The following is an 18,209-nucleotide window of genomic DNA, read 5'->3' as shown; positions in this document are numbered from 1 at the left end:
TACATTAAGTAAATACATAACAATATGTTGATCTATTTTTCGTCAGTGAACTTTAATTTTTTTCCAGTTTATGAGTATCATAAGCAAAGCTGTTACAATACCTTAGTGTAAGTTTTTCTATGTTACCTTATTTTTATTAAGAAAATATAAAGTATGCATTTCTTGATCGTAAGAGTAAGTTTAAATTTTTCAGTTGTATTGGGTTATAATAGGAAAAATATAAATGTGTATGTTTAAGGTGCACCACTTTATGTTTTCATGACGTATCATTCCATTCTCACATTGCTATAAATAAACGCCTGAGACGGAGTAATTTGAAAAAATAAAGATGTTTAATTGACTCACGGTTCTGCCGGCTTACAGGAAGTGTAGCAGATTCTCCTACTGGGGAGACTCAGGATACTTAGAATCACAGCAGAGGACAAAGGGGAGCAGGCACATCACATGGCCAGAGCAGGAGCCACAGGAAGGAGGGGCAGGCATCTACACACTGTTAGACAACCAGGAAAAATTACTATCTAAATTTAAAGGTCTACATCATTCAGAATACCCTGCATGACAGGCCGACACAAAGAAATCTAACCCCACAGGGGCTCCATAACAACTCTTACAGTTCTTTCAGGGAAGAAATAATCTCCAACTTAAGTGAGTCAGTAAAGCTGCTCTGAGCTACAGTAAAAATTGGATTGGACCCAGATTTGTCTGAGTGCAATGTGATTATTATACTCAGCTGCTGCTCCAATATGACCTGAGCATAAATAATTTAAATGAGCTTGGCTGCGTGGTTTGTTATATGAAATTCTGAACTAAATGAACATAAAGGGCATGTCAGGACTAGCATGAGGGTGAGAGATGCTGGGAGCCCCACCCCCCATGCTCTCATTGCCGTTTCCTTCAGGAAACTCCAGGTTTTCAGGGTGAGAATCCACATAGATCCCTGCACGGCTCTGTTACCAGGACACCTAATCTCTGATAAATACACCCAGGCCTCCTTCAGAAAGAGAAAACATGGGAAGGGCGTTTTTAGATCCTCATCTGTGTGAGGAAAGTAACCCATCCCCATGACAAACCCATACCAACAGCCTTCCTGTATCATGAAAATTGGTAAAATTAGCCAATAGGGGTACATTTAAGAAAATTTTCCTGTGATGTTCCAGCCACAAAAGAGCAACAATCAGCTTCACACCTGGAGACTTCCTGTATAGGTCACAGCCCAGAGAAAGGAGACCACTACAGCATTGCAATTCAGCTGTAAGAACATGTAACGCTTCCGTGTTCCACACATTATGTTCTCACCAGTTTAGTCAACATGGGTTAAATACGAGAGTGTGGTGATGCACAAAGTCTATCTGATGAGGAAAATAGGAGAAAAAATGTTAAGGTAAATAGAGCAATTTGGAGCGGCTGACACCAGCAACTTCAATAAAATGATTTCACCTTCATGGTCTCAAATTTACTTTCCACGGGGCATCTGCAGAGTTCCAAAATGAGACCAGGTGAATTCAATGTGCAGGCACTTCTCAATGGGATCCATTCATGTAAAAATAAAAATTTGCCACAGTGTGTGTGTGTGCGTGTGTGATTTGAATAGCAGATTTGGAGTGGGCTTCTAGCCACAGCACTTGCACCTGCAGGTATTCTAAGATGCAATAACAAACTGCAGGACCCTAAATGAAATAGGAGTCTCCTCCAAATTCCTGAAGAGTTTTTGGATTCATCATTTGTCCAATGATTCACTGCCTCTTGAGCTCCAGGAAAGGGCTCCCTGGTGATGCAGGAGATCTTTTCTTGGGGTTTCCCTGCAGAGTTCGCTGGTTTCCTAGGGCCAATTTAATATTCCAAAAGATGCTGTGAGAGGTCTATCGCATCAATAAAGGAGAATTCCGAGCCAGGGCACAGCCAATTTATACTGGGCTAGAGACACTGGTGGGAATATATTCTGATCAGAGAGAAACATCCCTGCAGGGTTGGGACTGGGCTGCAGGGGGCGCTCAGGACACACCCAGCACAGGCTGCTGCCCCAGAGCAGGTGCACAGGAGGCTGGGGAGGGGTTCCTCTCAGGGCCTGGGACTTCCTTTAAGGATATCTAAAATTAGTATTTCACAAGAACTGGCGATGTTTGTAAAAAATATCCTGTTCAATTGTGAGCATTTATCAAACTGGATGTTATAATGAGAACCACTTTTACAATGGGGATTTCAAATTCAGCTAAATCTCTTAATAGTAAGCAGTTGGAGATCAGGAAGAGGTTCTTTCTCATAAATAAGAGAAATTTTTGGAGAAATATACTCATTCCCAAAATAACACGTTAGCATATTAAGGTCTAGAAATGGTTCAAGTTGCCCCTGAGACATTCAAATGTGGGTTCAAAATGACATGTGTGTCCTGGGGAAGCTTGTTACCCAGTGAGGGAAGCTCTGTCAACACAAAGTTCAGGGATGTGTTGGGGACACATGGTTTCTAACAGGATTATGCCTTGAACCCTCAGCTTCTACAGTTGTATCGTCCATGTGTCATATATTTGCTCTTTCTCATACTGGGTCAGGAATTGGGCTATTAAATAGCATCCTTCATAAATATGCAAATAACTGAGGTGAATATAGAGATCTCTGTGACTGAGAGCATCACCCAACAACCACACCCCTCCTCGAGAGAAGCCTCTAGAGCACAGCTCCTCACCATGGACTGGACCTGGAGGATCCTCTTCTTGGTGGCAGCGGCAACAGGTAAGGGGCTCCCCAGTCCCAGGGCTGAGGGAGTAACCAGGGCAGTCAAGTGAGACTTCACTCACTCCTGTCTCTTCTCCACAGGTGCCCACTCCCAGGTGCAGCTGGTGGAATCTGGGGCTGAAGTGAAGAAGCCTGGGTCCTCAGTGAAGGTCTCCTGCAAGGCTTCTGGATACACCTTTACCAGCTACTATATGCACTGGGTGCGACAGGCCCCTGGACAAGGGCTTGAGTGGATGGGATGGATCAACCCTTACAATGGTAACACAAAGTACGCACAGAAGTTCCAGGGCAGAGTCACCATAACCAGGGACACATCCACAAGCACAGCCTACATGGAGCTGAGCAGCCTGAGATCTGAGGATACAGCCGTGTATTACTGTGCGAGAGACACAGTGTGAAAACCACATCCTGAGAGTGTCAGAAACCCCAGGAAGAGGGCAGCGGCACTGATTTTGAGATTACAGGGCTTACAATCTTTAAAGTTGTTTAGAAAATGGGCTAAGCAATTGAGGAACATGAGTAATAGAAACATGTATGCACACTATATGGGAAATATTTCTTTCAAAGGTGGCTGTATATGCAAGATTCTCAGAATGGTAAAGGCAACAATCAATCAAGCTGATGGAAAGTTTCCCATGGAGACTTTGGCAGACATAAGTTTTAAAATCAGATAGATAAATAATTTGGAGCACAATTGCTCATAACAGGACTAAGACTAAATATCATTCCTAAAAACTGGCCAAAATGTATTCCAAAATGTCTCTGCCACCCTTTTTACATAAAATGTATCAAAAAGTAGTTTTAAGACCACAGCAAAATTGAACAGAAGGTGCAGAGAGCTCCCCTGTGCCCCTCTTCATATATGCACAGCCTGCCCCACTATAACTGTCCTGCTCCAGAGTCATAAATATGTTAGAAAGAATGAGCTTACATGGACAGATCGGTTCTTTCCTCTTCTAGCTGTTCCTTGGCATACCAAGCTTAAATTATCTTGAAGTACCACAGGTTCTTGAAGTGGGTTCCTGGGAATGATGCCAGTTATAGGAAAAGTGGGTGGGGCTATTCCTATTAGGAGTCCTCCTTAGAGGATTCATAAAATGGATATTTCTTATTGGTTCTGTAATTTCTGTCCCTTCTCAGAGGTTAAGGTCCCAAAGTGCTTAGAGGTAGATCCATGTCTATGGAAAGCCAGCAAGTTCTGGTGAATCCCATCAGGAATGTTCTTCAATGAGAAGTGGAGACCATGGCCATGAGGCACATCATGTATGGTTCTCTATAGTTCCATTAGATTCACTGTAATGTTTCGTGGGTGTTTCTGTGTGAGTCCCTTTTACAGAAAATAAAAACACATACATGCATTTCAGGCAGAAGCAATAGTTTCCATTTAGAAAATGGGAGGTAAATAGAAGTAACCCTCTCCTGGGCGGGCACTGGTCCCCCTTGTTGGCTGCACACTAGCCAGAGAAATGAGCCCGATTGGTCTTGGAGGGTGAGAGCCCCACTGGGGTCACTGGCTACGGAAATGCCTTGCTCTCCAGCTGAGTGAGTCCACCTGCTTGCTTGTTGGTGTCAACCCCATGGTGGGTACACTCTGTAAGATGACAAGTTGCACACGAACCTTCTATCAATTTTCAATTACTACACACTCAAAACAACCTGCATTCCAGAAAGGATGGGTGTCTGCAGGGATAAACAGAACTTAAGTATTTTTTAAAATAGGGAAGACACTGCCAAATGCCATGTTTAAGGAAGGTTAACTCAGAAATGTTGACTAAGTGACTGAAGGGCGGTGGTTGATGAGATGGTGTGGTGGCTTCAGGGCTGCACATGAGGAGGGCTCCCTTCCCCATGCAGGCTTTTCTTCCAGGAACTGCACCAGGAGTTCACAGAAGATTAGGGAAAATTCTGAAGACATCATTCTTTGGTGCTGACTAGAGAGCAAGTATAAGCCATGGGGGGAAAACCCAGATGAAGTATTGCATTTGTTAATAGAAACTATTTCTGAAACCTTGTGGAGGTCGTGACATAAGCCATCATTAGCTCTGAACAAACATTTAAACCTTCCTTCCATGGGGAGTTCAGTTACGCTGCGTCTGTTCTTTTACGGACAATATCCACCAACCCCTCTCTATTTTCTGCACATCCCCTGCTCTCTGTGGGACAAGTTCTCATCAGTGAAATGTGGTAGATGTAGTGACGTCTTCACTTTTCTCATTGTATGAGACAGGATTCTCTAGAGGGACAGAACTAATAGAATAGATGCACACATTTGAATGGGAGTTTATTAAGGAGTATTGACTCACACCATCACAGGTCAAGTCCCTTAATGGGCCATCTGCAAGCTGAGGAGCAAGGAACCCAGTCCGAGTCCCACAAGCTCAAAAGTTGGGAAGCCAACAGTGCAGCCTTTATTCTGTGGCCAAAGGCTGAAGAGCCCCTGGCAAACCGCTGGTGTGAGCCCAAGAGTGAAAAAGCTGAAGAACTTGGGTTATCATGTTTCATGGCAAGAAGCATCTGGCATGATAGAAAAATGAAAGCCAGAAGACTCAGCAAGTCTAGTTCTTCCATCCTGTATCAGAGCATGGTTGGAGTGATTGAATTGACAACTCCCCTGGAGAACCATCTTAAAAACCACTTCTCTCATTTCCCAGGAAGGTATAGCCCATCCATTCTCTCTTCCTAGCAATATGGAAAAGGGTGAATACTGAATACACCAAGTGTCTCCTGGTTTTGCAAGTTTGTGATTTCATCCCTTTCAAATTCCTTATATAAGCAGACCATGTACAAATTTCTTTTTTACTGAAATGACCAGCATTTTGGACATTAAATATAATTAAACTTCATACACAATTCAGCACAAGGTTCTCAGAGTTTGTGTCCTCAGGTATCACTCTAAACATACATAACTTGTTTATTTATTTGTTTTATTTTCTGGACTCTCTACTTGGCATCTTCCTCATAACCATTATTTTTGTTACTTCTACTAATGATTGATTGTTAAATTTAAAATTTATAGGTACTTCGTTTTTTTTAACATATTCAGGAAATAGGATAAAATGAATGTAAAGTAAAATAAAAATAAATAAAATAATATTTAAAATAAAGGAGCCATTAAAAAATCTGGAGACAACAGATGCTGGTGAGGATGTGGAGAAATAGGAACACTTTTCCACTGTTGGTGGGAATGCAAATTAGTTCAACCATTGTGGAAGACAGTGTGGCGATTCCTCAAGGATCTAGAAATAGAAATGCCATTTGACCCAGCAATCCCATTACTGGGTATATACCCAAAGAATTATAATTTGTTCTATTATAAAGACACATGCACATGTATGTTCATTGGGGTACTGTTTACAATAGCAAAGACCTGCAACCAACCCAAATGTCCATCATCAATGACTGGATAAAGAAAATGTGGCACATATATACCATGGAATACTATGCAGCCCTCAAAAATGATGAGTTCATGTTCTTCATGGGGCATGGATGAATCTGGAAACCATCATTCTCCGCAAACTGACACAAGAACAGAAAACCAAACACCACATGTTATTACCCATAGGTGGGTGTTGAACAATGAGAACACCTGGACACAGGGAGGGAAGCATCACACACTGGGGTCAGTATGGGGGGCTAAGGGAGGTACAGTGGGAGTGGGGAGGGTGGGGAGAGATAATGAGGGGAGAAATACCAGATATAGGTGATAAAGAGATGAAGGCAGCAAACCACCTTGCCATGTACGTACCTATGCCAAAATCCTGCATGATCTGCAGATCTGCACATGTACCCCAGAACCTAAAGTACATTAAAAAATTAATCAATAAATAATAAGTAAAAAATAAAGGAGCCAGTAGCTGAAAGTAAGGAAAATCTATTCTTGTAGATCAGACAGTGTGGAGAATTCATAGTACCACATCCTCTGCAGGCTAATCATTGTTTCTACTCAAGTTCCAGGGTCCTCCCTCTTTATATCAGAGCTTTTCCTTACATGTGCAATGAAGACTGAGTTTAGATTCCTCCCAACAGACAGTCCTAGCATCTCAAACTGGGCCTGAGCTGTTAGTGATGGATATCACATTTGTCTAACAAAATAATGACACCTTGTAATGTTACCCACCTGTGAATGAAGACAATTTGAATAATATAAATAAAGCCTAAACTTGATAGGTAGTCATTTATACTTAGAAGGATTGACTGTTATCTCTACATGTGTGTGTTCTTTTATCACATAGAAGCTACTAGTGCACTGTCCAAGTTCCTGAATATTTCATTTCCTAGCCTTAAATACTATACAATATGTTCCAACATGAAGGAAAGCAGCTGTTGTTTCAGGGTAGGAGATATGATTATGGAATGTGAGCATGGGATCCAGCAGACATTCCTCTTTCACGTTTGGACAGAAACAGAAACCTCGGTAGAACAATGAAAGGATTTACTTCAGTCTCCACATTCTGATGTGAGATTTACACAAGATGTTTTCTGTCACTGTTTTATAATAGAAAACAAAATCTCTAAAAAAGTCAATTTTGAGGACAATACTATCATCCAGGGAGTTGTGAATTCCCTGCAACAGTGAGAATTATAGTGCCTTGTGGTCAACGGCTACAACACCTGGGTGTGGAAACCGATGGGCAAAAATATCCAGTTTTCTTGCCACATCTATGATGAAAATTTGAAAAATATTTATTTTCATCTCCATCATCCTAGGCTTTGATGGACTGGAAGTCCTGGTACATAAGAAGGAATGTGTCCACAGTGGAAACAGAATTAGGACCATAAAATGAGTATTCTACTGGAGTCCCCATGCTGCTGGACCAGCTGACCAGGAAAGCATTGTAAGAGCTGCAGTTATTGAAACTGTCCTATTTTCGACTACATTTGAAGCTGCCAAGAGAACAGAGATACACTGATCTAGCCTAGCAAGACAGAATTTACTTTATTTCCTTCAAAACAAGGTAAACAATTGCATCAACTAACATACAGGTGATAATCAAGTGGTTGAAGACAAAGCCACTCAGTGTTTCAGGTGTGGATTATCCCAAAAGTCACACAACATATGAGAACCTGAACTCTGGAGTCCTGGCCATCTCTGAGAAGAATCTACAAGGTGGGCTGAGCCTCTACCACAGTATGATATCCTTGGAGACAGGGGATGGCGGCTGTCTCAATTCTGTGACTACAGAATAGCCTTAATATGAGTCTGTGTGTACTTGGATCATTGTGTGTGTGAGCTTGTGTGTGTCTGTATTTTATTTTAAAATGAGTAATTTAGTTTGAGGTTGTTAGACTGTGTCTTTGAAGGAGTGTGTGAGAGATAGTGCATGCCTGTGTCTGTGAGTTAGTTTGTAAAAGTGTATGTTATATTGAATGTGTGTGAGTGAGCCCTTCAGTATCTGATTCTATTAATTTGCATGAACATGATTTTTTTGAGGGAGTGTGTGTAACAAACTTTTACAAATGCAATTGATTGAATGCTTGTGTGTGCAGGGCTATTTGAGTGTGAATGTGTTACTTGCATTCCTTGGTGAGTGTGTGCCCCTGTGTGTGTTTGTGTAGGCGAGTCATTACGTGTGACTCTATGTGTGATGGTGTTGAGTGTGTGTGAGAGTGTGAGCATGTTTATGTGCATGTGGAGTGTCGTTATGCATGCTTTTAGAGACCCGTCTCTTCACATCAGTTTCCTGTGTCTGAAAATACCAGATATGTTTGAGCCCTTAGAATCTAAGGCATAGTTATTACTTAGGATAGGTCCTTAATAAAGTTAACAACTGTTTTCTCACCAAAAATCAGAAAGGCAAAACTCACTGGAGTGGCATATCAAAACTGCTAATATACACTGTCAAACGAAAATTCCATACCAGCAAGAACACCTGCAAAATTGAAGGAGAATTCAAGATAATAGAAATTAACAAAAGCCACGGAGTCATCAAAACCACCAATTCCTAATGAGAAATACTAAATAGAGTCCTACAGGCTGAAATGAAAAAAGAGTGGAGGATAATTAAAAATCTTTCACCTATAAAGAACAACAACAAGAAAAGAATCCCAGTAAAGTAATCACATTTGTGTAAGGAAAGCCAATATGATTTTATTTTTGTCTAGAGTCTCATGTTCTATTCATTTATTATTTAAGACAAATGGATATATGAGTAATGATAAATTCAAATAATGTGCCTATAATTTATGGAGATAAAGTTAATTATAAATTTGAATAATGTGCATGTAATTTATAATGTACTAATATGTAACGGCACAGTACACAAAAATGGAGAGCTGTAGAGAAGCAGAGCTGTATGCTCTACTGAAGCTAAGGTAATCATAATTTAAGTTACTTTGTTGTAAATTTGCATTACCAATTGTAACATCCAGGTTAGCCACACAAAAATTAAGTAAAAGTAAAACAACAAAACAACAACAACAATACATGTCAGCAGGACAGCTGACTAAATGTGCTTGACATTTTTCAACCCCTTATGAAATAACCACAAAAATGAATAAACAGCTAAGACTAGACTGGTATGTTGAAGGGAGAGACCAAGAGGACAGCAGGGGAGAGGAGAGGTCCCTGTGGTTATTAGAAGTCCAGTAGGGCTGTGTGAAGTCACCCTGTCTCTGCAGCTTCCTACTTGAAGGCTCACATTGACATAGAATCATGTGGGATTATCCCTGGTCAGAAAATTTAAGTAGAAGAACCTTTCTTGGGGATTTGGATTGCCCCACTGTAATCACACATATTAACAATTCTTTTTTATTTTTTAAATATATATTTTATTGCATTTTATGTTTTGGGGTACATGTGAAGAACATGCAAGATTGTTGCATAGGTACATACATGGCAATGTGGTTTGCTGCCTTTCTCCCCATCACCTATATCTGGCATTTCTCCCCATATTATCCCTCCCCAACTCCCCACCCCCTACTCTCCCTCCCCCAGCTCCCCCCACAGACCCCAGTGTGTGATGCTCCCCTCCCTGTGGAATTACAAAATAATTCCACAGTCCTTGCAAACCCTGAGCTCAATTTGGAGTGCTGGACGGAGTTCATGCAGCTGTATTACACCAGATTAGGAGCAAAATCTATACTACCTGCCCACCACTCATCCCTTTAGCCAAGTTGCTGCAGGCTGGCACAACCTTGAGACCAGAGACGCTTCTGGAGGGTGCCCTTCTTTTGGGCCAGTAGTCATTCCTGTTTCGAAACTGGGCCTCTGTTTCCATTCCATCAAACACAAGTGGCTGATGCCACAATATTGGCTGCACAAAGACTAGACTCAAGGTCACCTTTGACTCTGGTGTTGCCCAGCAGAAATCCAACCTGTGAACAGACCAATAAGTCACAACCTTGAAGCTGTACTAAAGGGTCTCCCAGAGAAGAAAAATCCCAGGACTCAATGGCTTCATTGCTGTTATGAAAAACATTTAAAGTAGAAATAATACCTATCCTCCTCAAAATAATTTTTTTAAAAAAGAGGAGGGAGTACTTTAAACTTGCATATGAGGCCAGTATTGCCCTAATATGAAAACCAGACAAAGACATTAATAAAGAACTACAGGCCAATAGCTCTGATCACTATAGACGCAAAAATCCTCAAGGAAATCTTAGCAAACAGAATTCAACAACACATTAAAAAAACTCCTTCGTCATGACCAAGCGCAGTTTGTCCTAGTGATGCAAGGAGGGTCCAGCATATGCAAATCAGTCACTGTGACACATCACATCAACAGACGGAAGGACAAGAGACATAATACCGGGCCTCACCTTGTCCTCCTCATACCAAGTCTCCCACAGCTGGTCCTCTTGGTCAGTCCTGCTGTACTTGGTGTCCCATGATTCTTCTCCGAGATCCAGAAACACTGGGCTTCTACTTACCTGCAGTCTCTCTGCTCCTTGGACGTGGAGATCCTGTAACCTCAGAAGAGGATGCCTCATCATGGTTCCCATGGCCAATGCAAACAATTCCTACAATAGGCTCATGTTTTTCCCTGTAGGAAATTGAAAGGGTATTTGGAGACTGGGGTGTGTGTGTGTGTGTGTATATGTGTGTGTGATACAAAAGTCCTCAGGCATGCTAAGATGTTGTTATAAATTTGAAATACCAATTGTAATGTCCAGGTTAGCTTTAAAAATTTAAGTAAAAGTAAAAAAAAAAATATCAGCAGGACATGGGTGATATCATCACTCAAGACTACTGTTGGGTCTCCAGGAATAGAAGTCTATAACAGGATAAGATGATGAGCAAAGAAGGAAAACCTGGGGAGTAGCAGGGAGGGGACAAGAAGGGGTGGCTCAACCAAGCAGGGAAACCACAGAGTGGTTTTAATAAAGCTGCTACAAAAATAAATCTATTGTCTAAGAAAGAGAAAGAAAAAGATGACTACTGGCACTTGACTAATCATGGACTCCTGAAGACACACACATGTGAACACTGATTTTATATTTTATATTTCAGATAAACACTAGAAAAGGCAAAATCACATAAAGTAGTTATCATAGGTGGGACATCCTGAAACCTCCCTAGACACGTCCCACACTGCCCTGGAGCAGTGTATCAGGGGAGAAGTTTCTTCTAGTAATTGGAGACACAGGCACAGATGGGACTAACTCTGTCCAGATGTGTGATATTGGACACATTGCACAACTGCACTGTTCTGTGTATAATTTATCTTTTCTAAACATGCAACATTGACACTTGAATTAAAGATATTTGGCAATTATGTAATAGTAAAATAAGATGATGACTGTTAAATGATTATCAACACACAATCACATAATCTGAATTTATATTTTCCCAAGAGATTGGATTACCGCCAATGTTTTCCAGGACACTCTCATTCGCTCTGGGCACGGCCCTCTCCTCAGCTGCCCTACCCCAGAGCTTGCTTTGTAGCAAGAGACATGCAAATAGGGCTCTCCCTCTGCTCATAAAAACCAGCCCAGCTCTGACCCTGAAGCTCTAGGAAAGGAGCACAGCCCCAGAATTCTCAGGTGTTTCTATTCAGTGATCAGCACTGAACACAGAGGACTCACCATGGAGTCTGGGCTGAGCTGGCTTTTTCTTTTTACTATCATAAAAGGTGATTTATGGAGAACTATAGATTTTGAGTGTGAGTGGACATGAGTGAGAGAAACAGTGGATATGTGTGGCAGTTAATGACAAGGGTGTCTCTGTGTTTGCAGGTGTCCAGTGTGCAGTGCCGCTGGTGGAGTCTGGGGGAGGCTTGGTACAGCCTTAGGGGTCCCAGAGACTCTCCTGTGCAGCCTCTGGATTCACCTTCAGGAAATTCTGGATATACTGGGTCCACCAGGTTCCGGGGAAGGTGCTGGAGTGGGTTGGAGAAATTAATCCCGATGGGGGTAGAACAAACTACAAAGACTCCGTGAAGGGCCAATTCACCATCTCCAGAGACAACTCCAAGAACACGCTTTATCTGCAAAAGAACAGCCTTAAAACCGAGGACACAGCCGTCCATTAATGTACTAGAAACACAGTGAGTGGAGGTCAGTGTGAGCCCAGACACAAACCTCCCTGCAAGGGCGCATGGGGCCACCAGGGGGCGCCGACTGAGGACAGGACAGTTTCCAAGAGCATGTGCAGGGGGAGGTTTCCTGTCTCAGCTGCAGGAGGCTGACTTGTTTTTGCAGGACTATGGAGTCTTACGAGGTTGAGATATTTTAATATACTTATTTATAATAATTTTTAACTATTTGTGCTTTAGTAATTTTTAAGTTTATAGGTAGGGGCATTTTAAAAATACATATACCTTCAAGAAATAATTTTTCCTAATAATTTGCACTTATTCTTCTAGAGTTTTATTAACAACTGTTGATATCAGCAACTACATAGCTATGGGGACATAAATTTCCATCTATAGACATATGTGTAAATACACAAACTTATGAATACATCTGCAGTCTTTAATATTTAATCTTATTATAAAATAACTATGAAATGTCCCAAAGAATAAAACTTAATGATTAACAAAATTTAAATTATAGTAATTCATAACTGATTTCAGCCATTCTCTATAGTTTACATAAATTGATGTCTATTTGTAAGTTTAAACATAGTCTACTGGTTATGTTAAAATAGCCAAGAACAAATTTCAAATGTTCTTGTCACACACACACACACAAATAAGGATTGGAGGTGATATATATGTCAATTGGTTCAATTCAATTATTCCATATTGCATTCATAAATCATAATATAGCTTTGTACCCTATATATACAGTCAAAATTCCTCAATTTTCAATGAAATTTTAACCACATATTTTTAAATCCATCGTAGGTCAAGAACTTTTCTCCCTGTCCAGGTGTGATTAGATTGTCCTGAGAAACTCATTCACCCTGCTGCCTCCTGATGGCTTCATTATTCTTTTATCTCTTAGAATTATTTTTTCCAGAGCACACGCCCAGGCAGCCCCACAGATTGGAGCAGTGCCAGGGCTGAGGCTGGTGTGCAGGGGCTGCAGCATGTGCCTCAGAGGGAGCCAGAGAGGCCAGGTCACAGTGGCCGCCGGAGCAGTGCTGGAGTTGGGAGAACAGCCCAACTTCACCCGAGCCCAAGTCTTCCAGATTGATCCCAACATCAAGAAGAACTGGATGCTGTGAGCAAGTAGCGGTCACCGTTTCCTCCTTCTATGACGTCACAAGGAACCGCTATCGAATCATCAGCGTGGGCGGAGCCAAGGTGACCATCAACTGCACAATCGCACCAAATATGACCTTCCCCAAAACGCCACAGAAGTCTGGGCAGGGGGCCGACAGCAGAGCCCACACGGTGTTTGGTTTGGGGTTTTCCTCTGAGCAGCAGCTGGAAACGTTTGCAGAGAAATTCCAGGAGCTGAAAGAAGCTGCCGAGATGCCCAAAGACAAGGCCCAGGAGAAAACCGAGAGCTGGAGTCATGGTTCCGAATGATCTGGGCGTGAAGCCCCATCTTCTGCTGTGGCATCCAGTGTCAAGGGCGGCGATGAAAAGGCCTCTCCACCGCTGCAGCCGACACGCACCGGAAGCCTGAGAAGAACGCGCTGAGATCTCCGTGACGCACAGCGCGGCCGCCGAGCAGAAGCGGGAGCTGCAGCCGCAGCCCCTGAGGAGAGCCACGCCCCACGGACCACAGCGCTGCAGGAGGCGGTGGCCAGGGCGGAGCCGGGGAAGAGACCGGGACACCCACAGGGAGGAAGAGAACACGCAGCTCAAGAGGAGGACGGAGGGGCTGGAGGCGGAGCTCCGAGAACAGGAGACGGAGCTGAAAGGTCTCCGAAAACAAAGTGAAATCCCGCCTCAGCTCCTGTCAGAGCGCGGCTGTGTCTGAGAAGTTCCAGGCGGCCGAGAGAGAATGAAAACCCGGAAGTCAGAGAGCGCTCCCTAAAGACACTGAGGCGAGCAAACGCCCACAGCGCCACCTGGAGGTGGAGGCGAACAGCTTCCGGACCTGCTGCACCGGAAGTTGGACGCCCTGCCCGACTTCCGCCCAGGCCTCTCCATCCGCAGCAGATAAATAGGGCTGGCGAGGCCTGGGCCCGCCCGTGAGTCCCACACGTGTGTGCTAGACCACACAGCACTAGGTCGTTCTCCTGTGTGTGTTCTTCTGTAAGTGCAGGTGCAGTTTGTCATGTTTCCAAACCAGCTGTACCATCCACTCACTTCTTTCCAGAAGATAAATCTCCTCTCGCTTCTCTGGCTTTGTGAGGTTGTGGACAACTGGAAGATTCTGACTCAGGAATCCAGAACTAGATCTACGTTAAACATATAGGCAGTCAGGACAGGGACGTTTATATTTTTCATAAAGGCTGGTGCAACCATTCAAACTGAAAAAGAAAGCATTTTTTTTTCATCCAGCCATAGTCTTCCTCTATTGCCCAGGCTGGAGTGCAATGGTGCAATCTTGGTTCACTGCAATCTCTACCACCTAGGTTCAGGTAATTCTCCTGCCTCAGCCTCCCAAGTAGCTCTGATTAATCCAAATATTGATATTCTTTAGAGGAGGCCATTGGGCTCTTTTTATCAAATAGCATTCAGAATATATGAATGTCCACCAGGCGCCTGCCCCACTGGGGCACAGAGACAACAATATTCCTCTCTGTCAACACTGAGAAGCTTTAAAACAACTGTTTTGTGGAGACTTTATCAAGAGTTGGAAAACAAGTTTCTGGTGGGTGCGTTTTCTGGCCTGGGAATCACCTGCATCCATGTACGGCCTCCTGCCCCCCGATTTTTATGGTTGCAACAATGGTTCTGGTCTTGGTTTTAATTTCTAAGTAGATGATTCTGGTCTGGGAACAGCACACAGTAAGGGTACCTAGCACAATGCCTGGTACAAAGTAGGTGCTTAATAAATTGTTGTTCAATTTACAAAAATTACTTTTTCCAAAGCCCCACTCAAAACCAGGGTATTATTACAGGTGTAAAAGTTGGACCAACATTGGAAATACATTCAATTTAGTTCATGTGCTCTCAAATATGTTTTTATCTTTTAAAGTTGTTCTTTGTTGTAATATCACACAAAATATTAGTAATTTACACTAATGACATAGGTTACAATATTGTATAAATAATATAGTGACATTTGATTAAAAATACATGTTCCAAATGTCTTGACAATTTTTTTCTTCTCTGTGAAATGTATGCTTATTAAGTTTCAGTTGTTACCATTTTTTTTGATTTCTGAGATTTAATTTTAATAGGCATACCTGAATGCATTTTATTAATTCATGTAATAATGTTCATAGTTTGAATAGTGTTTAATATTAATTTTACTATTTGCTGAATTTTAAACTATTCTACATTTTTTTGTTTTTATGAGATAAAATTTCCATGTAAGAATTAATGCATATATTTGAAATGTGTCACTGGAGAGTTTCTGTCAAATGTGAATATCCTTGTTCCCAAAACCTAAGGTAACCTGAAAAACAAGTCCATCCTCCCAGCACGGGACTTTCTTTGTGCCAGCGTTCAACACCTACATTGGGGAAATGTTTTGATTTCTGATACTATAGACCTATGTTTTTTTCTGTTTTGAACTTTATATAAATGTAATCAAACGTTATAGACCTATCTTGGTAAGGGGCTACTTTAGTATTTTTGAGGTTAATTCATGTTATTTAATATATAAAATTAGATCAAGATATTGTCATTTATTCAATTAATGGATTGATTCTGATATGAAATCTCAATGTTTTCATGTACATATGGAGAAAGAGGGAGAGAGAGAGGAGAAAGATTTTACATCTGAGTCAGTCCATTAAGTAAATAAATAACAATATTTTGGTTTATTTTCTTGTTAATAGATTTTAAATTTCTTTCCAGTTGATGACTATTATAAGGAAAGCTGTTAGAAATGTCTTAGTGTATGTTTTCCTATGTTGTCTCATTTTTATTGAGAAAATATGAAGTATGTATTGCTTTTTTCTAAAAATAAGTTTGATTTTTTTAGTTTTTAAGGTATGACTGAAATATTTTAATAATATATGTGTTTAAGGTGCCCCACTTGATATCTTTATGATGTATTAGTCAGTTCTCATATTGCTATAAATAAATGCCCAAGACTGAGTAATCTGAGGGGAAAAAAAAGATGTTTAACTGGCTCCTGTTTCTGCAGACTGTAGAAGTGTAGTGGTGTGTCCTTCTGGGAAGATTCAGGAAAGTTAGATTCGTGGCAGAAGACAAAGGGGAGCAGGCACATCACATGGCCAGAGCAGGAGCCACAGGAAAGGGGGAGGTGTCTACACACTATTGGACAATCAGATCTTGTGAGAACTCACAAACTGTCATGAGAACAGCACCAGGATCTGGTTCCCAACCATCCATGAAATAACCACCCCATGGCCCAGTCATCTCCCACCAGGTCTGACCTTCACAATTGAGGATTATTTTGCAACTTGGGATTTGGGACAGGACACAGATAAAAATCGTATCAAATACACATTCTGAAATGCTCATCATGGTCAAAGTCATTTGTATATCCATCTTCTCTCAGAGCTACCATTTATTCTGAATGCACTGCATGTGTGTGTGTCACATGAGGACACCTAATATCTACCTTTTTAGCAAAAATCACGTTTATTATACAGTATTAAATACAGGAATATTGTTGTACATTAAATCTCCAGAAGTCATTCAACCTGCACAACTAAAATTCTGTGCCGTTTGTCCAACATCACCCTTTTTCCCTCTCCTCACAGGTCCTGGGACCCACTATTCTACTCTCTGCTTTAAGAGCATGGACATTTTAGATTCCACATGTAAATGAGATCATGAAGCATTTGCCTTTCTGCACCTGACTTATTCCAGTTAGAATCATGTCCTCCAGGTGCATCTGTGTTGTTGCAAATGTCACAATTTCCTTCTTTTCAAAGCCAAATAAAATTCAGCTCTATATTTATATTACAACCCATCTGTGCTTTTGCTGGTGATTTTTCACCTGTAACGTGGAAATAACATTAATACCACATACCATGTTTTCTCCACATATGTAAAAATAAAAGATGATTGGTGCTAACTTTAAATATATGCAATTTATGCAGATCTATTGTACCACAATATAACTGTTTTAAAACAGAAATTACAAAATTATAACTTTCATAGGTTTTAAGGTTTTATCATAGAACAAACTTATAATAAGAAACCACAATTCCAAATGCCATCAATATCACAAATCTCCCACAGGACACTGTCCTGTGCTCTGAGCCCCACTCTCTCCTCAGGCGTCTTACCCCAGATCTTGTTATATAGCAGGAAACATGCAAATAGAGCCCTCCCTCTGCTGATGAAAACCAGCCCAACCCTGATCCTCCAGCTCTGGGAGAGGAGCCCAGCCCTGGGATTTTCTGGTGTTTGCATTTGGTGATTATGAATGAACACAGAGACTGAACTCACCATGGAGATTGTGCTGAGCTAGATTTTACTTGTTGCTATTTTGAAAGGTAATTCATAGAGAAATAGAAAAATGAGTGTGAATGGATATGAGTGAGGTAAACAGTAAATATGTGTAACAGTTTCTGACAAGGGTGTGCAGGTGTCCAGTGTGAGGTGCAGCTGGTGGAGTCTGGCGGAGGCTTGGTTCAGCCTGGGGGGACCCTGAGACTCTCCTGTGCAGCCTCTGGATTCACCTTCAGTAGCTATGCCATGAGCAAGGTCCGCCAGGCTCCGGGGATGGGACTGGAGTGTGTCTCAGCTATTGGTAATGATGGTAGCACATACTACGCAGACTGTGAGGGGCCGAATCACCATCTCCAGAGACAACGCCAAGAACACGCTGTTTCTGCAAATGAACAGCCTAAGAGCCAAGGACACGGCCGTGTATTACTGTGCAATATACATAGTGAGGGGAGGCCCGTGTGAGCCCAGGCACAAACCTCCTGCAGGAAAACTCGGGGGAATCGGCTGCAGGGGGCACACTCAGGACCCACTGATCAGAGTCAACCCCAGAGGCAGGTGCAGATGGAGGCTGATTTCCTGTTAGGATGTGGGTCTTCA

General features: G+C 41.9%; 1 long non-coding RNA gene, 3 pseudogenes and 1 gene segment (V, D, J or C); 4 read left to right on the top strand and 1 right to left on the bottom strand.

Annotated features, from left to right (window-relative positions):
• Positions 1–2,353: 2,353 nt before the first annotated feature.
• LOC108298656 lies at positions 2,354–3,161 on the top strand. The segment is given in 2 exon segments: positions 2,354–2,727; positions 2,812–3,161. Coding segments are annotated over 2 exon segments (465 nt in total).
• Positions 3,162–10,506: 7,345 nt separating this feature from the next.
• On the bottom strand, positions 10,507–18,037 carry LOC119469928. Its single transcript, XR_005198787.1, has 3 exons — positions 18,025–18,037; positions 12,486–12,491; positions 10,507–10,518 (listed from the first exon to the last, which is right to left on the bottom strand). It is a non-coding gene; the product is annotated as an uncharacterized LOC119469928 (long non-coding RNA).
• On the top strand, positions 11,759–12,203 carry LOC119469926 (annotated as a pseudogene).
• Positions 12,734–13,658, top strand: LOC108298653 (annotated as a pseudogene). The gene has a single exon (XR_005198785.1). The product of XR_005198785.1 is annotated as a homer protein homolog 2-like (transcript).
• On the top strand, positions 17,611–18,209 carry LOC108298654 (annotated as a pseudogene). Its single transcript, XR_001822645.2, has 2 exons — positions 17,611–17,656; positions 17,749–18,209. The product of XR_001822645.2 is annotated as an immunoglobulin heavy variable 3-23-like (transcript).

The sequence above is a fragment of the Cebus imitator genome, unplaced genomic scaffold (assembly GCF_001604975.1).
Source record: "Cebus imitator isolate Cc_AM_T3 unplaced genomic scaffold, Cebus_imitator-1.0 Scaffold1030, whole genome shotgun sequence".
In the NCBI taxonomy this organism is placed as follows: domain Eukaryota; kingdom Metazoa; phylum Chordata; class Mammalia; order Primates; family Cebidae; genus Cebus; species Cebus imitator.
The sequence above is the reverse complement of the archived record's forward strand: the minus strand, read 5'-3'. Positions and strand labels throughout refer to the sequence as shown.